Consider the following 18730-nt stretch of genomic DNA (forward strand, 5'->3'; position numbering starts at 1 on the left):
AGGATTGCTGACTAAATGTAACTCGTAAATATGTTCATTGGGACAAAAATGACTACATTTGAACAATCCCACCTTGCTTCTAAACTGTGGTTGTTAAGATATGGAAAATTATAGCTATTTCTTCAGAAACAATAACATCACTAATGCATTTAGAATTAGGAATTAAATTTACTGTTCTAACAATGCAATTTTGATACCACTCTAGCTAAGAAAAGAATCACAGCAATAAAAAAAAAGAAGAAGAAAAGAGGTTAAAAAAAGCAAAATATTCTCAAAGGAGAGTACCTATAATATACAAAGGGCCAAGATCAGACCACTTATTTCAGAAAATCCAGCACAGTAACATTGGCTTGGAGATATCTATCAATAGTGAGCTTTCCCTCTTAGCTTTGTGGAAAGGCACGTGCCTTTCCAAAGTATAGGTGGAAGACAGATATTTCAATTGTTAAAGGCTGAAAACTGCATTTTCCAACTAATTTTATATGAATTGGGAAAAACCTCTTGATTTTATAAGTTTAACTTCATATATATATTCGCAACCAAATCAAACTAGGGGTTGTTAAGTGAGGCTGTCTCATCTAACAGCCATCACAACATGAGACCGCAAGGCTCTATTATGGTCATACAGTAGGGATGCAGTAGGAACTGTTAAAAAGGTCTACACCAGGAGTGTCAAATTCAAGGCACGGGGGCTGGATCTGGCCTGCGGGGTGCTTAGATCTGGTCTGCGGGGCTGACCTGGAAACAGCAAAGGACTGGCCCGCGGTGCCTCTGCCAGTGAAAACGGAGCTCAGTAGGGCTGCCTGCAGTCTTCCTGAGCTCTGTTTTCACTGGCAGAAGGTTGCAGGAGGCCGTCGCATCCGAAAACGGAGCTCAAGAAACCGTTTTCATTGGCAGAGTGCTCGGGCCACCACAGGCGTCCCCTGACACAAGTAACATTGAGTTGGCTACTCCCACTCTGGCCAGGGCCCCCAGCCCTCCCCCCCAAGGTCAAATACAACCCTGGTGTGGCACTCAATGAAATTGTGTTTGACACCCTTGATCTACATTCTTTGAATAGAGAAGATCACTCTAAATCCCCAGTATGCTAAGCATGATCCCAATATTTAAAATCTGATAATATGCTGGCACAATATTTTGCAGAAACTAATGGCCTATGTGGAGAACCCCCCCCCCACACACACACACAAAAATCAGAATTGCGTCTTTTTCAATTGTAATTATTTAATATAGGTATAAAGGCTACAGCCAATAGACTTGTTTAGATTTTAGTAGAGTTCCTTAGAGAGAAAAAAGGCACCATAATTGGTTCCTTTAGCAAACAATATCAATGCCACGGAGACCATACACAAAAGTAATTCAACAATGACAATTTAAACATGATGCCTTCCATGTGACATCACGAAGCGCCAGCCTCGTGTACATTTTACTTCATAGCGTTTCTGATTCCCACGGCCTCTGCGAGGAGAATTAACTTCAGGTGAGGTATGGAAGCACAGTGCAAAAAACAATGAGTCCTGCCTCCTGCAGCTTGTGGTCTGGGTTGCCCAAGATTAATTGCTAACAGATCTTTAAAGGAAATACAATCCATCTGGAATCAAATTACAGTGACAATTATATGCTATGATGGTACCTATCCCCCAGTGGGCAATCTGTTTGCCGATGTCTGCCCACTGGCTAAGTTGTACTTCTAAAAGAAATCCACAATACATTTAAGGCCTCTTAAAGACTTAGATTTAAGAATATCACCATCCATATTTATATATTTAGATTAAAAGCTCCTGGAGGACTCACAACCCAGCAGCCTGAAGACTTTCATCAGTTAGAAAGGAAATTTGGATATCCTATAAAAGGAAAATCTGAGGCACAATAGGAGCAGAAACTTCAAAACTGGGCATTTCCTCTGTAACCCTTTAACCAATTTAGGATTGGAAGAACTGTCTTCAGCATCTGCACAGAGTCACTTCTACAGGGAGATGTCATCATTGACTTTAAATGCCTTGTATGGGCAAGGGAACTCTCTATAAACGCAGCACTGTAAACTTGTCAGACCTAATTAGAGCAGAAGGGAAATCAAGGCAGCTGTCCAGCTTTATGGGCAAAAAAACCGTCCCTAGCATTTTATTGTTTGCAATCTTCGCTTTCAATAGATTTCTGCTCTTATGACATGTCCATGATTGAAGAAGAAATGGGTTTTCTGGACTGAATGAAGTGGAAAATGCTACAGCGTTCATCAATTTCTTCAAATGCGTCAAAACAATATTGTCGATCCAATAAATTATAAAGAGCATCAATGTGGATTAGATCAATCTAACTGACAGAAGGGATCACGGAATATTCTGCACAGAATAACAAAAACATATTAACAGCAATCTTTAAGTCTAGGCTTACTTCATACAACAATTCCCTTCTCAGAGCAGTCTAGGGGTGGGTTCCTGCCAATTCTAACCTCTTCTAAAGAAGAGGTTCCACAAATCTACAGTGCTGTTTAGAATCGGTTCCAGCTCCCTCCCCCCGCCCGTCTGCACATCATCAAGATGAAGAGCGAGAGGAGGAATTCTGGGAGTTGAAGTCCACAAGTCTTAAAGCTGTCAAGTTTGAAAACCCCTGGGTTTTTTTCTAAAGGGTTAGGGGTGCAAGGGTCTTGTAACTTGACAGCTTTAAGACTTGCACACTTCAATGCCAGAGTTCCTGAGCCAACATGACTGGAGGAGGAATTCTGGGAGTTGAAGTCCCCAAGCCTTAAAGCTGTCAAGTTTGAACACCCCTGGGTTTTTTTTTTCTAAAGGGTTAGGGGTGCAAGGGTCTTGTAACTTGACAGCTTTAAGACTTGCATGCTTCAAATGCCAGAGTTTCTGAGCCAACATTTTGGTTGCTAAGCAAGAGCGTTGTTAAGTGAGTTTCACCACATTTTACAAGTTGGCCATGCCCACCCAGTCACATGGCTAGCAAGCCACTCCCACCTGGTCACATGGCTGGCAAGCCACTCCCACCCGGTCACATGGTCGGCAAGCCACTCCCACAAAGCAGGCCACACCTACAGAAGAGATTCTAAAAAAATTTGAAACCCACCACTGGAACAGTCCATCATAACAATGTTTTTTTTTAAATTAAATAATGACGTTGGGATACAGGGTAGCCAATAAATACATTCAATAATCTAAACTTTTGGAGGAGTCTTCCAAAATTAAATGCATTTAAAATATTTGACTGAAGGGTAGGCTTTTATATTTTTCTCCTTATTAAGGTGAAATTACAGTTTTGACCTTGCAAATTCACTAGAGAAGACCAATATTTGGTTCAAATGTGTTTTGCATCAATATTTTCATGGCTGTTGAGACATGTACTGTGTTGTTTGGTAAGTTTGGGGAAGGCACCTGTAGCAGTAGAAAGGATTGCTTTAATGTCCTTATTGGTATGAGGTAAAGGTAAAGGTTCCCCTTGCACATGCATGCTAGTCGTTCCTGACTCTAGGGGGTCAGTGCTCATCAACGTTTTAAAGCCAAAGAACCAGCGCTGTCTGAAGACGTCTCCGTGGTCATGTGGCCGGCATGATTAAATGCCAAAGGTGCACGGAACGCTGTTACCTTCCCACCAGAGGGGTTCCTATTTTTCTACTTGCATTTTTAAAATGGTTTCGAACTGCTAGGTTGGCAGATGCTGGGACAAGTAACTGGAGCTCACTCCGTTACACAGCACTAGCTATTCGAACCGCCGAACTGCTGACTGACAAGCTCAGCATCTTAGCCACTTAGCCACCATGTCCCTCTATTGGTATGAGGTTTCCCCAAATATACTGATTGTCTCTCTCCCTCTGGGTAGCCTTGATTACTTCTGAGTTTTTCTTATCAGTTCCAATCTTGGTCACTGCAAAGCTGCAACAAAAGGACAGCCTCTGACTTTTCTCAACAAAGCATTACATTGAGCCTCCCTGCCTCTATAGAGCATCTAACACGTAGAATGACAGTGCCTCTGATCATGGACTTTGTATTTCCACGTCCTTGATCATGATAGCATCTCTTTCCCTTTTGCTATAATACAAACTAAACTGGACAATTTAGCCAATTTTTAATTGGCCCGATTCAAAGTGTTGGGAGGATTGTTGCAGAATTGCAGAGTAAATGCTGCCATTCTGGTCTCACTTATCAGCCAGGGGATTAGGAGACTGTGGGCTGCATCCCCTCCCGTTCTCTACTTCAACTAGAGAAATCATCCTCCCCCTATTTTAACGACCCCATAATCCCTTGCAGGGTGGAGTCTGGCCAACTGAACTGAGTGTTTACTGGCCACATGCCATTCCTGTTACCAACGTGGAGTTCGTTTCAGCAGATATATTCTCAGTGTGCCCAGAGAGAGAAATATCTGCCTCTACCTAGAATCGAACTCATAGCCTCCTGATTGTGAGGTGAGAACGCCACCTCTAGGCCACCGCACCACTCTCAATTAGAGAAATCTACCATGTTTCCCTGACTCACGAAATAAGCGCTTGGCCTTATTTTCAGGGAGGTCTTATTATTCTTGAGGTGCAGGAAGTGGTGAGTGTGTCACCTCATGGCTGCTTCTGTGTTGCAATATTTTTAGGAAGGGCTTATTTTGCGGGGAGGGCTTATTTTAGTGCATGCGCTCAAAAGCCTGATTGGGCTTATTATCCAGGGAAGTCTTATTTTGGAGGAAACAGGGTAACTACAAAAATCCAGTTTTCATGCAGGACAACCTTCTCTTATCTTTCTCTCTTTCTTTCCCTTTTCCACTACCTTACCTTAACCTTCTCTCCCCAATTCTTTTAAAAACTGCTTCTTCCTTATGTTAACGTAAGTTGAAGAGAAGAAGCATTCTAGCAAATATGGGCAAATTGTGGTCTTTCCCCCCCCTTTTGGTAACCCTCTGATAATAAGTATTGAAAATTAATGGAGTTGTTTTTCTAGCCCTTTGAGACAGAAAGCACATTAAAACGGAAGGATAAGCCCTAGAATAAACAATCTAGTATTTGAAAACCATGACCGCCAAAGTAAAAATGAAACCCCGCCATTTACGCGATCATCTACCCCACTGAGCCTTTTTGATTCTCCCAATATCAAGTAGGGACTACAGCACATGTCCAATTGTGTTATTCCATGTCACTCTTCTGTCCTGTGCACCCCTATTCGGCCTACTACAGAGAATTAGAAGACTCTCCGGGACACATCTGAGACATTGAAGACAAGCAGAATTACACTTGCGTGATGTTGGTTGTGATTCAATGCCAGCAGTGGCTGCAGCGAAGCAAGGGTGACATGAAGATGGGAAACCTCCAGTTGGTGGAAGCTATTTTGACTGTCTTTGGAGGCATCTGCCTAACATATTTCTTGCCTTCTTGACTTCAAGAGGAAAAACTTGGAATCTTGCCTAGACAATTCAAAATGGGTAGAAGGAGAAAAGAAATTCTCATCAGTTTGTTTTAGAAAAGACTCCTTTGGTTGTCTTTATTTAAATTGACTGAAATTTTGTGACACGCCAATGGTTACACATGTTTCGCATATGTTTATTTAATCTTTTTAGTTCATCCTGCTGTCGAAGGCTCAGGATTGACATACACATTTTATAAGATGGCTTCCTATGCAGAGGAGGAGAACTAAAGGAAGTCCTTACTCATCTATAATTACAATTTTGTGTAGAATGCTGGAATTCATACAGGTAGTCCTTGACTTACAACCATTTATTTAGTAACCATTCAAAGTTACGACAACACTGAAAAAAGTGACTTATGGCCATATTTCACACTAATGACCATTGCAGTATCTCCATGGTCACGTGATCAAAATTCGGAGACTTGGCAAGTGGAATAAGGTCATATGATCACCTTTTGCAGCAATTTAACAAGCAAAGTCAACGGAGGAGACACATTCACTTAACAAACATGTTATTAACTTAACAACTGAGGTGATTCACTTAACTGTGGCATGAAAGGTTGTAGAATGGGGCAAAACTCACTTTGCAAACCATCTTGCTTTGCAATGGAAATTTTGGTGGTATTTGAATTGCAGTCATAAGTCAAGGACTGTCTATATCCATGATGGTGAACCTATGGCACATATGCCACAGGTGACACACGGAGCCATAATTTCCTGGCACGCCAGCCATCATCTCCGGCACGCATGCGGCTGCCAGCCAGCTGATTTTTGGCTTTCTGGAGGGCCGGGGGATGTTGTTTTTGCCTTCCCCAGGCTTCAGTAAAGCCTCCGGAGGCTGGAGAGGGCAAAAAATGGCCCCAGCAGGCTAACCAGAAGTTCAGAAATGCTCCATTTCCGGGTTCTGGAGGACCTCCAGGAGGCCGGGGAATACCATTTTTGCCCTCCCCAGGCTTCAGGAAAGCCTCCAGAGCTTGGAGAGGGGTCATGCGTGCATGCACGGGAGGGGGGTTTGTGCATGTATGGGCAGGTGGGCAGGGAGGATTGAATTGGTGTGGGCATGCATGCGTAATAGCACGCACATGGACAATTTGGGCACACCATAAGAAAAAGTTTCGCCATCACTGATCTATATTGTGTCCCTGAGTCCTGCAAAGCATACACAAGCTGAACTACCTTTATGTTGATCTTTACTAGTGACAATATCTGCGTATAGAAACAGCAGATTCAGTAGAATTGGTACTGTGGATGTGGAGAAAAAATATGGCATTTTTTTTCAGGGTCCGTCAACTTGAATATTATTAATATAACAGTCCAATATTTTTAATACAATCCAATATTAAACATACCGAGACAAACATCCACAGCAACTCAGAATAACAGAAAGGTCTTTTATATAAAATATAAATATAATGCAAGGAACTGAAGTTAATGTCTCAGCCAGCTTTGTGTTATACCAAGCAATGGGCCAGAATTACAACATCCTCTATTTCTCTTCCATGATATTGTTACTCAGCCCACACAAAGAATTTCGTGCTTAGAAATCTGACCTACATCCTTTTATATAAAATATTCCAGATTTATAGTCAAATGAAGGTTGAGGTATGATGATAGTAATATATATAAATAGATTTAATTTAAAATATATGATTTGATATGAATTGTAGGTGATGACTGTGGAAGGGATGCACCAAAGTTTTTGTAACCAATCGGCACACTTTCTACAATTTGTAATGGAAGATGGTTTTGTGGTTTTTTTGTGTATTTTGTCTGTTTGTGTTTATTCAAAAATAAAAAAAACTTTAAAAAAAAGAAATCTGACCTACAATTTCCATACAACTGAAAGGAGAATGGTAGGTCAGCAGTTAACAGGGTTCATATTCTTTTTTGAAGCTGAAGACTATTATTCCTCTATTCAGGCAAGCAGCCAAGCCTATTACTAACCTATTAATAATAACCCAAAGAACTGAAAGCAGAGGTGTTTGATTGTTGCTATAAAATTTCTTTAACTTGGAAGGTTCAAATCAGCACCTTACTCTTTCACAGGTTTGCCTGAACTCCATTATAGAAAGAAGGGGGGTGGGAAGAATTTCTGAAAATTCCTACAAAATTTCAAAATATAGCAGATGGAAATCTCACAACAATCTTCCAATAAAATTGTTTTCTAGATTCAGACTACTCCTTTTTAAGATGTTATAAGGAGAATACTTGCAGCAATCCCATTTTTTGTGGTCAGGTAAATACCATATGGTTGCAGCATCCTGCAGTCCAGTGGCGGGTTCCTCTCCCCATTGCTACTGGTACGCTGATCATGGGGCCGGTCATCCTATTCGTGCACGACCCTACGACACCCAGATGCTTGTCGAAGATTGCAAAGGCGCCGCACACTGCGCGTGTGCGCAATTGGGTGGTTGCTTTAAAAACAGGTATAGAATGTGGGCGGGCGAGTTGGCCAAACCGGTCACCGTACCAGTACGCTGTCAGCTGCTCCCAGCTACTACCGGTACAGCTGTACTGGGTCGTACCGGCCAGAACCCACCACTGCTGCATTCGCACAAATTACTACCTGTGACATCCTGCCAAATTCCCCGCGCACCTTCTTTGTCAGAAGACAGCAGTCAAGGTTGCATATGGCGATCACATGCCTACCCACTTTGTTATAAATCAGCACATACTTGTTCTGAATGAAGCTAGCAGAATTATTACCGGATGCCTTAAACCTATCCCTCTAGTTATACTCTACCATCACTATTGCCCTTCCTGCTGTTCACAGAGAAAAAGCAGCATACAGAAAGAGGCCTAAATCATTAATATCTGGACAACAACCTCTCCTTGGCCTACAACCAGTTCATCAGTTTAAAACCTAGGAAGAGCTTCTTTACCTTGAAGGAAGACTTTGAAGAATTTAAAAGCAGAGAAGACCTATGGAAAACTACAAAGAACCAACATTGGATGGAACCAACAGAGGAGCTGGAAGCTGGGCCAGCTGGCAAAAGCTGGGAAGCATGGGAATGGGACTGTTCATGGGTACAAGTTCCAGTGATACTCTGAACAAGTGGGACTATACAGTGGCTTCTTCCCTTTGTGATTGTGGTGACATGCAGACAATAACACAATTGTATACCTGTCCTTTGTGTCCTGATCAGTACATATTTGAAGACCTCATGACAGTATGACAGAATGCAATTAAGGTTGCTAGTTTCTGGGCAAGATCTATTTAACTTGTATATATGCAACCGCATAGACCTATCATAAGATAACATGGTACAGCAGTGTGCTAACTCTGAATTGTCATCGGATGAGTGGATATTAAACAAGGACCATCTGGACTTGCAAAACTGGCTTTCAGGAGGAGAGATTTTACTCTTCCAAAGATTCAAAACAATAGTTCGATTATTATTTTATATAAAATAATATTATAGAATTAATGATTACAGTTAAAAAAAATAAACTTAAAAGCACAGTTTCCAGGTTACAGATTCGAGCATTTCAGATTCTATCAGAAATTTTCCAGTGGTGAGGAATACACTCTAGCTTATGATTATTATACACATAGAAAAAGCATATCAATAAAGCACAGCTATCAATTTTTGTTTTTGTTTTAAGGGTTTATATTGGAGCTTAAAATCATTTTTTTCTGATAGAAACAGACCACAATTGCAGAAAAATTCTTGCAACTGCATGTAATTTGCCTGGAGTCCATGTTTGTACCTGGTTGCAATATTAGCAATACTAATAAATATTAATGAAAATTAATAGTGTAAAACAACATATCTATTACTTGCAATTTTGATAACTGTATAGTCTGGCACTTAGTTCATTACCTACATTATGTGAAAGTTCATCCATGTGTTTATAATTTTTCATATTCATGCATATTTTTCATATCCATGCATATTAGAAAAGAAAAAGTAAGTGTCTCAATTTGACTAGAATTAAAACGATTCAGGAAAGATTCAAGGACTCTGTGAGTTCTGGTCCTGTTTTAGGCATGAAGGCCAGCTGGTGACATTGGACCTGACATACACACACACACACACACACTCTCTCTCTCTCTCTCTCAGCCCAATCCACCTCATAGGGTTGTCATTGTGGGGAAAACAAGAGGAGAAAAGTGCGTTGTGTAGGTTTTCTCTCTTGAGTTTTTTGTCAAAATAATGAAGGTGGGATATAGGTTAAAAAAGACCCGTCACTAAATAAAATAAACAGCAAGTAGTAAATAAAAGATAAAGAAGAGAGTGATTCATAACTTCATTTATTGATTTCAATCACTCAGACAATTATTTGATTGCAGGCTTCTGATTGTATTTTAAAGTTTGTATTCCTAGGCCTTTGTGGAATGGCTATTCTTTATAGACATAACCAGTAAACATAACCAAAAAACACACTGCAAGCTGCTAAAACGTCATAGAAAGTTGACTTTAACCACTTGAGTTTTACCGGCATTAAAAACAGGAAAGGACAGTGTTGATGATTTAACTTCACTGTAATGTTTGTTTTTTCTGTCAAGTATACAACCTTTTGGTTAAGAAAAGAGCCCTTTGCTTTTTGGCTAACGTGGGAGATTAAAAATCAGAGGGTGTGTGTTGTTTAATTTCCCCCCCTCTTCTCTGACCTCTAGAACACTTTAAGTAAATTTTGTGGTAAAGCAAAGACCACGAGCACAGAGGGCGTCTGAGACAGTCATAGTGTCTGAATATGCTTTTTGTGGTATTGGCAACATTGCTTTGATTAAAGATTGGCCCATGGATGGAGTTTGCACACTTTTATTTTCCTTCCCCCAAAAAACTGTAACCAAATTAAATAACACAGAGGCAACTGATCTTACTTATACAGTATATGTTTAAAAGATTTTATACTATAAGTCCAGTTTCATTTTGAAGTGTAATTATATATCTTCATCTCTTCATGACCCATGCACAATTCAGTAGACGAAATATTTTAGGCTTCTAAATTTTCATGGGAAAGGAGGGTTAAAAAAAAATTATACTCTGTCTAGAGCCTGTTCCACAATCTCTTATAAGATACATGAAAAGAATGAGACAGCCAGAATCTCCTGCAGGGAAATGTGAGAAGTAAAGTAAGTGACAATACTGGCTTTTGTTCAACAACTGTTAATACACTTTGTGACTCCTTCAAAATCCAGTTTGGAAAGTCAACATTTCAGCAGCTTTTGGAGATTTAGCAATGGCTTCTCCCCAGACCACATAAAGCCTCTTCACAGATCACAGAATGTTCCCCAGATCACAGCTCATGAAAACAAGAATACCAGTACAGGTAGTCCTCCATTACAATCGTATGGAGTCCGCCCAGTTGTGATGGTCATAAAGTGGGTCATCATGTGACCAACCTGAATTTACGACCCTTTCAAGGTGATTGTTAAGCAAACTCTATTTGCTATGGAGTGTTTTTGCCAAAAAATGAAATTAAACACTGTTTTTTGGCAAAAACATTGCAAATTGCGGTTATGTGATGGTGGGATACGGGTTTCCTGCCTAGGCAGGGGGTTGGACTAGAAGACCTCCAAGGTCCCTTCCAACTCTACTATTGTATTATTGTAAATGGCAGTAAATGTGGATCGGCTGTCGAGCATCCAAAATCCGGTCATATGACCATGGAGGGGTGGGGCTGTCCACCAGGACTTTGGAACCAGGTGTAAGTATCTTTGGGGTGGTTCGTCGTAACTCTGAACAGGTGCTAAGTGAGTGATCGTGAGTCGAGGACTGCCTGTTTCTCAGGTGGGATACGGCGTTACTTAGGAGACAAACTCAAGATATATCAAGACTGAGAAATTGTGAGGGTGCCCATTTCCAATTAATGTATCTGCCTTAGTGTATACAAAAGAGGAGATTTTGTTTTACATAATATAAGAGATGTTGAATAGGTCTTCAAGCCTTTTTCTTCTCTGAATTCCCACTGCTGGATGTGGAAAAAGTGTTTTGGCATAATGGCACACAAATAGAGAATATGCAGTCCCTAAGTTCAGTGCATTCATTTTTCTATTAAAAAGAGGATAATTTATAACTCTCCTTACATATGAACTGAGAAACCAAGTCCAGTTCAAGCTTCCAAAACCTTGTTAAAGTCAAAGGGAACTCCAACACTTGGCAATACCCCACGAATTATGTCTGTCCAAGACTTTTTGTATAAGAGTTCTGTGTGTTGTTCATTAAAACTACTGGGAAGCTTTTACTCAAAGAAATGGGCTTTTTACTCAGACAAAGGGACAGCAAGGCAATCGAAACTTACGTAAGGCTCCAAGCACAACTGTAGAAGCTGCATGCAAGCATTACACCAGAAAATGTCCTATGGTTTATGTTGGATTGATTCAGTGGTTCTATTTCAAAATGACATTGAAAAGGGCAGGGAATAATATTCTTATTTTTATTTCTGAGATCAATGTTTTAAAAAAATAATGATTGCAAGAGTCTTAAAAGGGATTTGGAACAAAATCTTCAAGTTACATTTTCAAGTAATTTCATTGCCTGAAATAGTAATGATATTAATAAGTACCTAATGTTGGTTAATTTCTTCCAGTGACTTTGCACACTATTGGCAAAGAAAACGGAAAGATGGAAAGGTTTGCTTTTAATGAGTAAGTGCCTTATAATTTAAAAATAGTAAAAATGTAAAGACATGGGAGGAAACTGAAATATCATGAAGGAGGAAGAGAATTCTGATGTATTAAAATAATTTCATGCAATGTAAGTAAAGTACATGATCGAACTGAATTAATGAATCAGTATTTACAAAGATAAGTACATTTAGCAGTTTCCTCAAACTGAACTCTTCCAGAAATGTCGAATTATGACTTTTGTCATCCCCAATCACCATGACAACTGGCCATGCATCTGTTTGTAAGGGGGTATATCATAATGGCCTTGGGGAAGGTTACTACAACATCTTCAGCTATTCAATCATTCGTACAACCATTTTATTTTACCCTGTATCTGAATGAACTGTTAATTTCTAAGAAAAGACTCCAGATGTAAGGATACCTCAGCCATAACGAGAAGAACAACAAAAGGTTCAGAACCTTTCAGAGGCCATTGCAACTTCAGTCACTAAGCGAATGGCTGTAAGTCGAGGACTATCTGTATTAAATTTGGATGAGTTTTACTCCGCAGCAACCCGAGAGTATCATTTGCACCTTCCTTTCCTCCACCTTCAGAGCCTGAAGCTGCGTATTTTGCAGGGTTTTTGCCACTCAATCCTGAGCTGCCCCTAATTTGATATTTCTATCAGGCCATTATACTTCCCCCTCACCGCCCCTTGCCCGATGTGTGGGATGGGTGGCACTTGTGACATCTGAAAGGAAATTATTTTAAAGCAGGCTGTTATAATAGGGCAAGGTGGCTCTTTAAGAATTCAATTAACTTTCAGACTCTTTTGCGATCAATCATCCCAGAGCACCTCCTGCCACTCTTCATTCCAGGCAGAGTGTCCGGAGACTGCCCAGATGTTTCAGCTTCCGGTTCTCCTCTGTGGAAAATTTCCGCCTGGAGGCTGCTGCGCGTAGACATTCTGTTCTCCTGACTCTCCTTAATCTAGAGTCCTGTCAGAGCTGTCACATGAAGAGTGAATCATGGGCCTTACCGAGAGCCCTTGAGCCTGGAGAGGAGCTCAGGGCAGGCAGCTGCACAAAACCCGCACCCAAACGCACGTTCTCCTCACAGAGAGTTTTACAGCTCAACCTTTGGATAATCCCAGAAGCTGACTGACAGGCCCTGTTTGTTCAATAACAGAAATTTGCCAAAAACAAATTGGCTGTCTTTCAAACCGACACCCTAGCCTAGACTCACCTTCTTCTCCCCGTTTTCCCCACCTCCACCCTTCCCCGCATTCCATTTTCTTCACTCTAAACAAACCGGAATTATAAAAGAATGTGTCTGCCTTGCTGGCCTTCATAGAGTGGGGCTCTGTCCCTCCTCCCTGCTTTTCTTCTTCTATGTTTCCCAGGATAACATATAATCCTTTGCACCTGCAAATGCTCCACAGACTGCCGACTGCCAAGAATCCACCACGTGTCCTTGCTTCCATGACCAAAGTTCCTGTGTTTAAAGAGAGAGGAGGTGGGTGGACAATATGTTAGTCTCTGCCTTGCTTGCAGCTTGCTGCTTTCCTGTCAGGAAGAGGGTGCTAGAGTTTTAAATGGCTATTTCTGCATATTCAGTTATAGATTGAGTAGTCTCCTCTATCCACCATTCACACCCCACCCACATCCTGCCAAAAGGTAATAAAAGTGGTTGATCTTAGGAGTGATAAATAGCACTGAAGCTTGTTTGCAGAGAGTTAAATACATATTTGTTTCAGCCTGGATAAAAATGCAATTTTGCAGATACTGCCCGGATCTTTCTTCCTCTTGGGAAGATAAAACATGAACAACAACAACAACAAAAAAATCCTACTGGAAAAATACCAGCAGTGACTTCCAAGCTGGACATTCATGCCAAACAATATCTTTTCCAAACAACTGCTCCACATTATACCCAACACTTTGGCTTATATTAATAGTATTAAGATATACTAAATTGAATAGTCCCACAGCTAAGCAATCATCACTATTAACAGTAATCTTAATGAGGCAGAAAAGTGGCCAGAAAATAGTAACTTGCCTAGACAACCCGCTAACTCTGTGTTTCTCAACCTTGGCAACTTTAAGACATGTGGACTTCAACTTCCACAATTCCCCAGCCTAGAGAATTCGGGAAGTTGAAACTCCACACATGTCTTAAAGTCGCCAAGGTTGAGAAACATTGCTCTAACTATATGGCTAAACTGTTTAGAATGGTATAGAGTTTTATATATCTAACAGCTGAGCTGTGAATCTGTATTCCCACCTGACCCACATTTTGGGCAGAAACATCTAAATTGAAAGCCAATTTACGGTTTCAAAAATAATAGCTGATTACGAGCACATTCTCCTCCAGTCTTCCCAGAAAACTGATTGACAAGCAGTTGTATCAATTCCTTAAACAGCAGCCCCAATTCCAGGGCATTTTTTTAAAAAATAATTCTGAAGAATGCTGGAGGAATGACATTTCAACAGCGGAGTCTTGTATCAGTAGATAGAGCATATCCAAAGCAAGGCTCATCTCACAACCACAAAAACCACAACTATTTCTGGAGAAAGACTGAGATTCAAAAGTTCAATCTTAGACCAGCCTTCTTTGTGATGCTTTTCAGATGTTTTGGAGTACCTTAACTGCTTTCACCAGCATGGCCAGCTGTAAGGAATGGTGGTAGTTTCATCAGAAAACATTTGAGGGCACCAGATTATAAAGAGGTATTACAGATAGTATTATCTCTAACCTAGGTACATGCTAACTTCTAAAAAAGCTGAACTAAGAGACAAGAACCAAGAAAACTGGACAACACCCTTCCATAGAACTCAAAGCAATTTAGATGACCATGGCCAAAGGGAGAATGCAAACTGGCCAACAGGAAATAAAATAATCCCCTCACAAAGAGGCCAATTTAATTATGGTGTTTCCATAAGGCAGGGAAAGCCCTATTCTCCGAATCATTTAAAAATAGACTACAGAATGCAGCACTTGAGAGCATACCACAGGGGATAATTCACCACTGGCACTTAACATAAATGAGCTAACATGTTTCTTTCCATTTCCTTATTTTACATGGAGAGCCAGCTGAAAATCTGAAAGGAAAACAGAAAAAAACCTATCTGCTAAAGAGGAGGAGAATTTTTTATAATAATTACGAAGTCTACAAAGTCTACAGTGTTGGTGGAATTTTTAACCTAGAGAATAAGGATGAGAATATATATATATATATATATATATATATATATATATATATATATATATATATATATATATATATATATATATATATATATATATATATATATATATATATTTGATGAGTGTATTCTGCTGAAGGACTATCTGTCAGAACTTTAAGCCAAAAAATGGGTTAAAAGAATGAGTTCTCTCACTCTGTTCTCCTCTCTCTCCCTCCCTCACAGACATACTTCCTCTACCAATCCTGTTCTTCCACACACACTTTTCTCTTTTTCCATTATCTTCCCTTCCACAAATTTATCAGGGTAGGATTGAGAGCTTCCACCTAAGATCTGAGCCAATCAATGGCAGAAACCTACTCTCCCACTACATATATATGCTTGCTATTCTTCTCTCCTGTCAATTCCCTTCCTTTCCCCTTTCCATCTTCCTTTTCATATTGGTCTCTCCCACAGAATGTCATATGTAAATTTTGCATGGTCATTTATTCATTCATGCGACATATAACATTGGGAGCTTGGGAAGATATATGTGGATAGAAAGGAATCCCATAATAAGACTCTATGGGACCTTTTGAATTTGATTTTAAAATCCCTTGATTGTTGCTTAAGTTGGTTATGGTTAGAGTCGCTTTGTAAGTGAGATGAAAGATCTCTAAATTAGAATGTAGATCACAGATGCTATACTTGCAGAGTCACATTGCCGCCATGTGACATTTTGTGATGTTTTTCCCATTCGCGGAGCTGAGGTAGGCGTGGTCTGCACGTGATGCATCCGAGCCACTAGTTTTACACCCCTGATGTAGAAGATATATAGATGGATGGATGGATGGACGGAAGACAGACAGACAGACAGACAGACAGACAGACACATGATAGACAGACAGACTGATCTGGCACTAGGAAAAACAAGGATTACTCTAACTATGGTATAGTTTTTAAATATTCTGTCTCAAGATGCTGTTTTGTTGTGAAATATACAGCAAATTCTTTATTATGTGTGTTGCAATTACTTTTTCCAAAGAATCTCATAAGATGAATGCTTATGAGGCATCAGATCAGATAACATTTTCTGCCCCTCTGAAAAAAAAAATGATATAAATGCCTGGCAGGGGAAGATTGATCAAATCTGATGTCCTTCAGAACTGTTTACAGCTATCACCAGCCAGCCATAGTTTAAAGGCTGAATTAAAATTCCTTTCTAAATATTTTTTTAAAATGAAATTTTTAAAAAAGTATCTGTACCTCTCTGATATGCCTATATTCATGGATAGACAGATACGAGAACCACAGTAGTGGTTATTGTCATGGACTGGCATCAAAGAGAACCAGGTTCAAGTCCATCCTCAACTGCAGAAGCTTACTGGATTCCTTTGGGATGCGCTCTCTCTCTCTCTCTCTCTCTCTCTCTCTCTCTCTCTCTCTCTCTCTCTCTCTCTCTCTCTCTCTCAGAGGTCACTCTACCTCATAGGTCAGCTCTTGCTGGGATAAATATAAGAGACCTCATACAAGAGAGTAAGTTAAATTTAGTTCAACTAAGACAAAAAATATATTTGAAATGATGATGGATGTTGTTAAATAAATGATTGATAATGATAATAATGTAATATTTGTATTGACATGACAAAAAAAATTGGATATAAATTGTAAACAGTGATTAAGAAAGAAGGTCTAGAAACTTTGTTATTAAACGTAATTAATTTTTTATTTAGAAAGTATCATAAAGATGTAATGTTGCTGGATGATATTGAAAATAGATAACGGAATGCCATCATGTGGTTTTGGTTTAAATTTTGGAATTTTTTTATATAAAGGGATGTAAAAACAATCATAGTCATATGAAGATTAAGATATAATGATAGTAATGTGTGTGTGTGTGTGTGTGTGTGTGTGTGTGTATGTATATGTATATGTATATGTATTTGTGTTACAACCCCTGGTATGCACAAATATGGGAGGGAGCTCACTACTCCCCCTTTCTGTCCTTCGGCTCATTACAGAAAACCATCCAGGCAGAAAACCATATTTTTATTTTTAATGTTGCCTTTTTATATTTGTGTTGTATTTGTGCTGATAAATAAATAAAGGGAGACTAGTATAGATCTATTTCGAGCTATTTAGCTCTCATCAGCTAGCCATACCCTTACTGGTTCAAATCCCAGTAAGGGTATGGCTAGCTGATGAGAGCTAAATAGCTTGAAATAGATCTATACTAGTCTCCCTTTATTTATTTATCAGCACAAATACAACACACACACACACACACACGTATGTATGTGTGTGTGTGTGTGTGTATGTATATATATACATATATATATATGCTGGTTTTGTTGTATTCGGGTCTTTTCCCGTGTAAGGTTGAGATTGTCTTTGCAACGTTTCGGCAGGATCACACCTGCCATCTTCAAGCTGTGGGCTTAAAATGGGAACGGAGCTGCTGTCTTTCTATAAGTCTTGGTGGGAGGGGATGGGGTGGTGGCTTTGTTTCAGTAAGTGGAATGATTGGTTGTGTGGTTGTATCATGATTGGTAGATTGGTGCTGATTGGTGCAGGTTGTGTGTGCATTGTTGTTTTGTATTTTAACGGCTTGGGTGGTGGGTGGTGTTCGTTTGTTGGCTAGGGCTGGTTTCCAGATGTTTGGTAGGCGGGAGGTATCATTTGCACAAAATCAAAAGATAAATATGAAACCCAATACCCCTGAAACAGTCACTTGATTAACCATAAACTAAAGTATTCAAATAAGATTGTATATATTTTGAACTAGTGAAATCTGAGGGCTGGGCAGGGGACAGAATGTATCTGCCCTCAGTGTGGAAGGGATTGCCATTCTCGAATTGGACTTTTTAGCCACACAAGATGCTGCTTAGGACCTCTTTCAGAGCACGATACCATAGCCCAGTGATGGCGAACCTATGGCATGCGTGCCACAGGTGGCACGCAGAGCCATTTGTCAGGGCACAAAGAGCCTCCCCCGCCCCCCCCCCGAGGCCCTTCGGAGGCTTCAGGGACCGTCCGGAGGCTTCCCTGAAGCCTTCTGAACGCTTAAAACGACTCTCCGAGCAAACCGGAAACCGGAAATGACTTCTGGTTTGCTCGGAGGCCCATTTTAAGTGCTCCGAAGGCTTCAGGGAAACCTCCGGATGGTCCCTGAAGCCTTCGGAGTGCTCAAAACGACCCTCCAAGCAAACAGGAAGTCACTTCCGGTTTGCACGGAGGGTCGTTTTGAGCGCTCCGAAGGCGTCAGGGAAGCCTCCGAACGGTCCCTGAAGCCTTCGGAGCGCTCAAAACGACCCTCCGAGCAAACTGGAAGTCACTTCCGGTTTGCACGGAGGGTCGTTTTGAGCGCTCCGAAGGCATCAGCGAAGCCTCCGGACGGTCCCTGAAGCCTCCGGAGGGCCTCCGGGGGGGGGCGGGGGAGGCTCTTTACGCCCTCCTCAGGCTCCTATAAAGCCTCTGGAGCCTGGGGAGGGTGAAAAAAGCATGTAAAAATGGGGGGTCGCACCTTTTGGGTGCGCATGCGCACTGGGGGGTCGCACATTGCATTATGGGTGTGGCACGCCCGCACACGACTCCCCTGCGC

The 18730-nt window shown here is 40.7% G+C and overlaps 1 protein-coding gene across 4 annotated transcripts in view; it reads right to left on the reverse strand.

The window, feature by feature from the left end:
* SLC25A26 (solute carrier family 25 member 26) overlaps positions 1-18730 on the reverse strand; it is a 146666-nt gene that overhangs the window by 20741 nt on the left and 107195 nt on the right. For all 4 annotated transcript variants that reach the window (XM_081936296.1, XM_081936295.1, XM_081936298.1 and 1 more), the window contains one exon: positions 13369-13438. In XM_081936296.1, coding sequence (XP_081792422.1) covers positions 13369-13438 — 70 coding nt within the window. The remainder of the gene's footprint in view (positions 1-13368; positions 13439-18730) is intronic.

The sequence above is a fragment of the Natrix helvetica genome, assembly GCF_964273705.1.
Source record: "Natrix helvetica genome assembly, chromosome: 1".
Lineage (NCBI taxonomy): Eukaryota > Metazoa > Chordata > Lepidosauria > Squamata > Natricidae > Natrix > Natrix helvetica.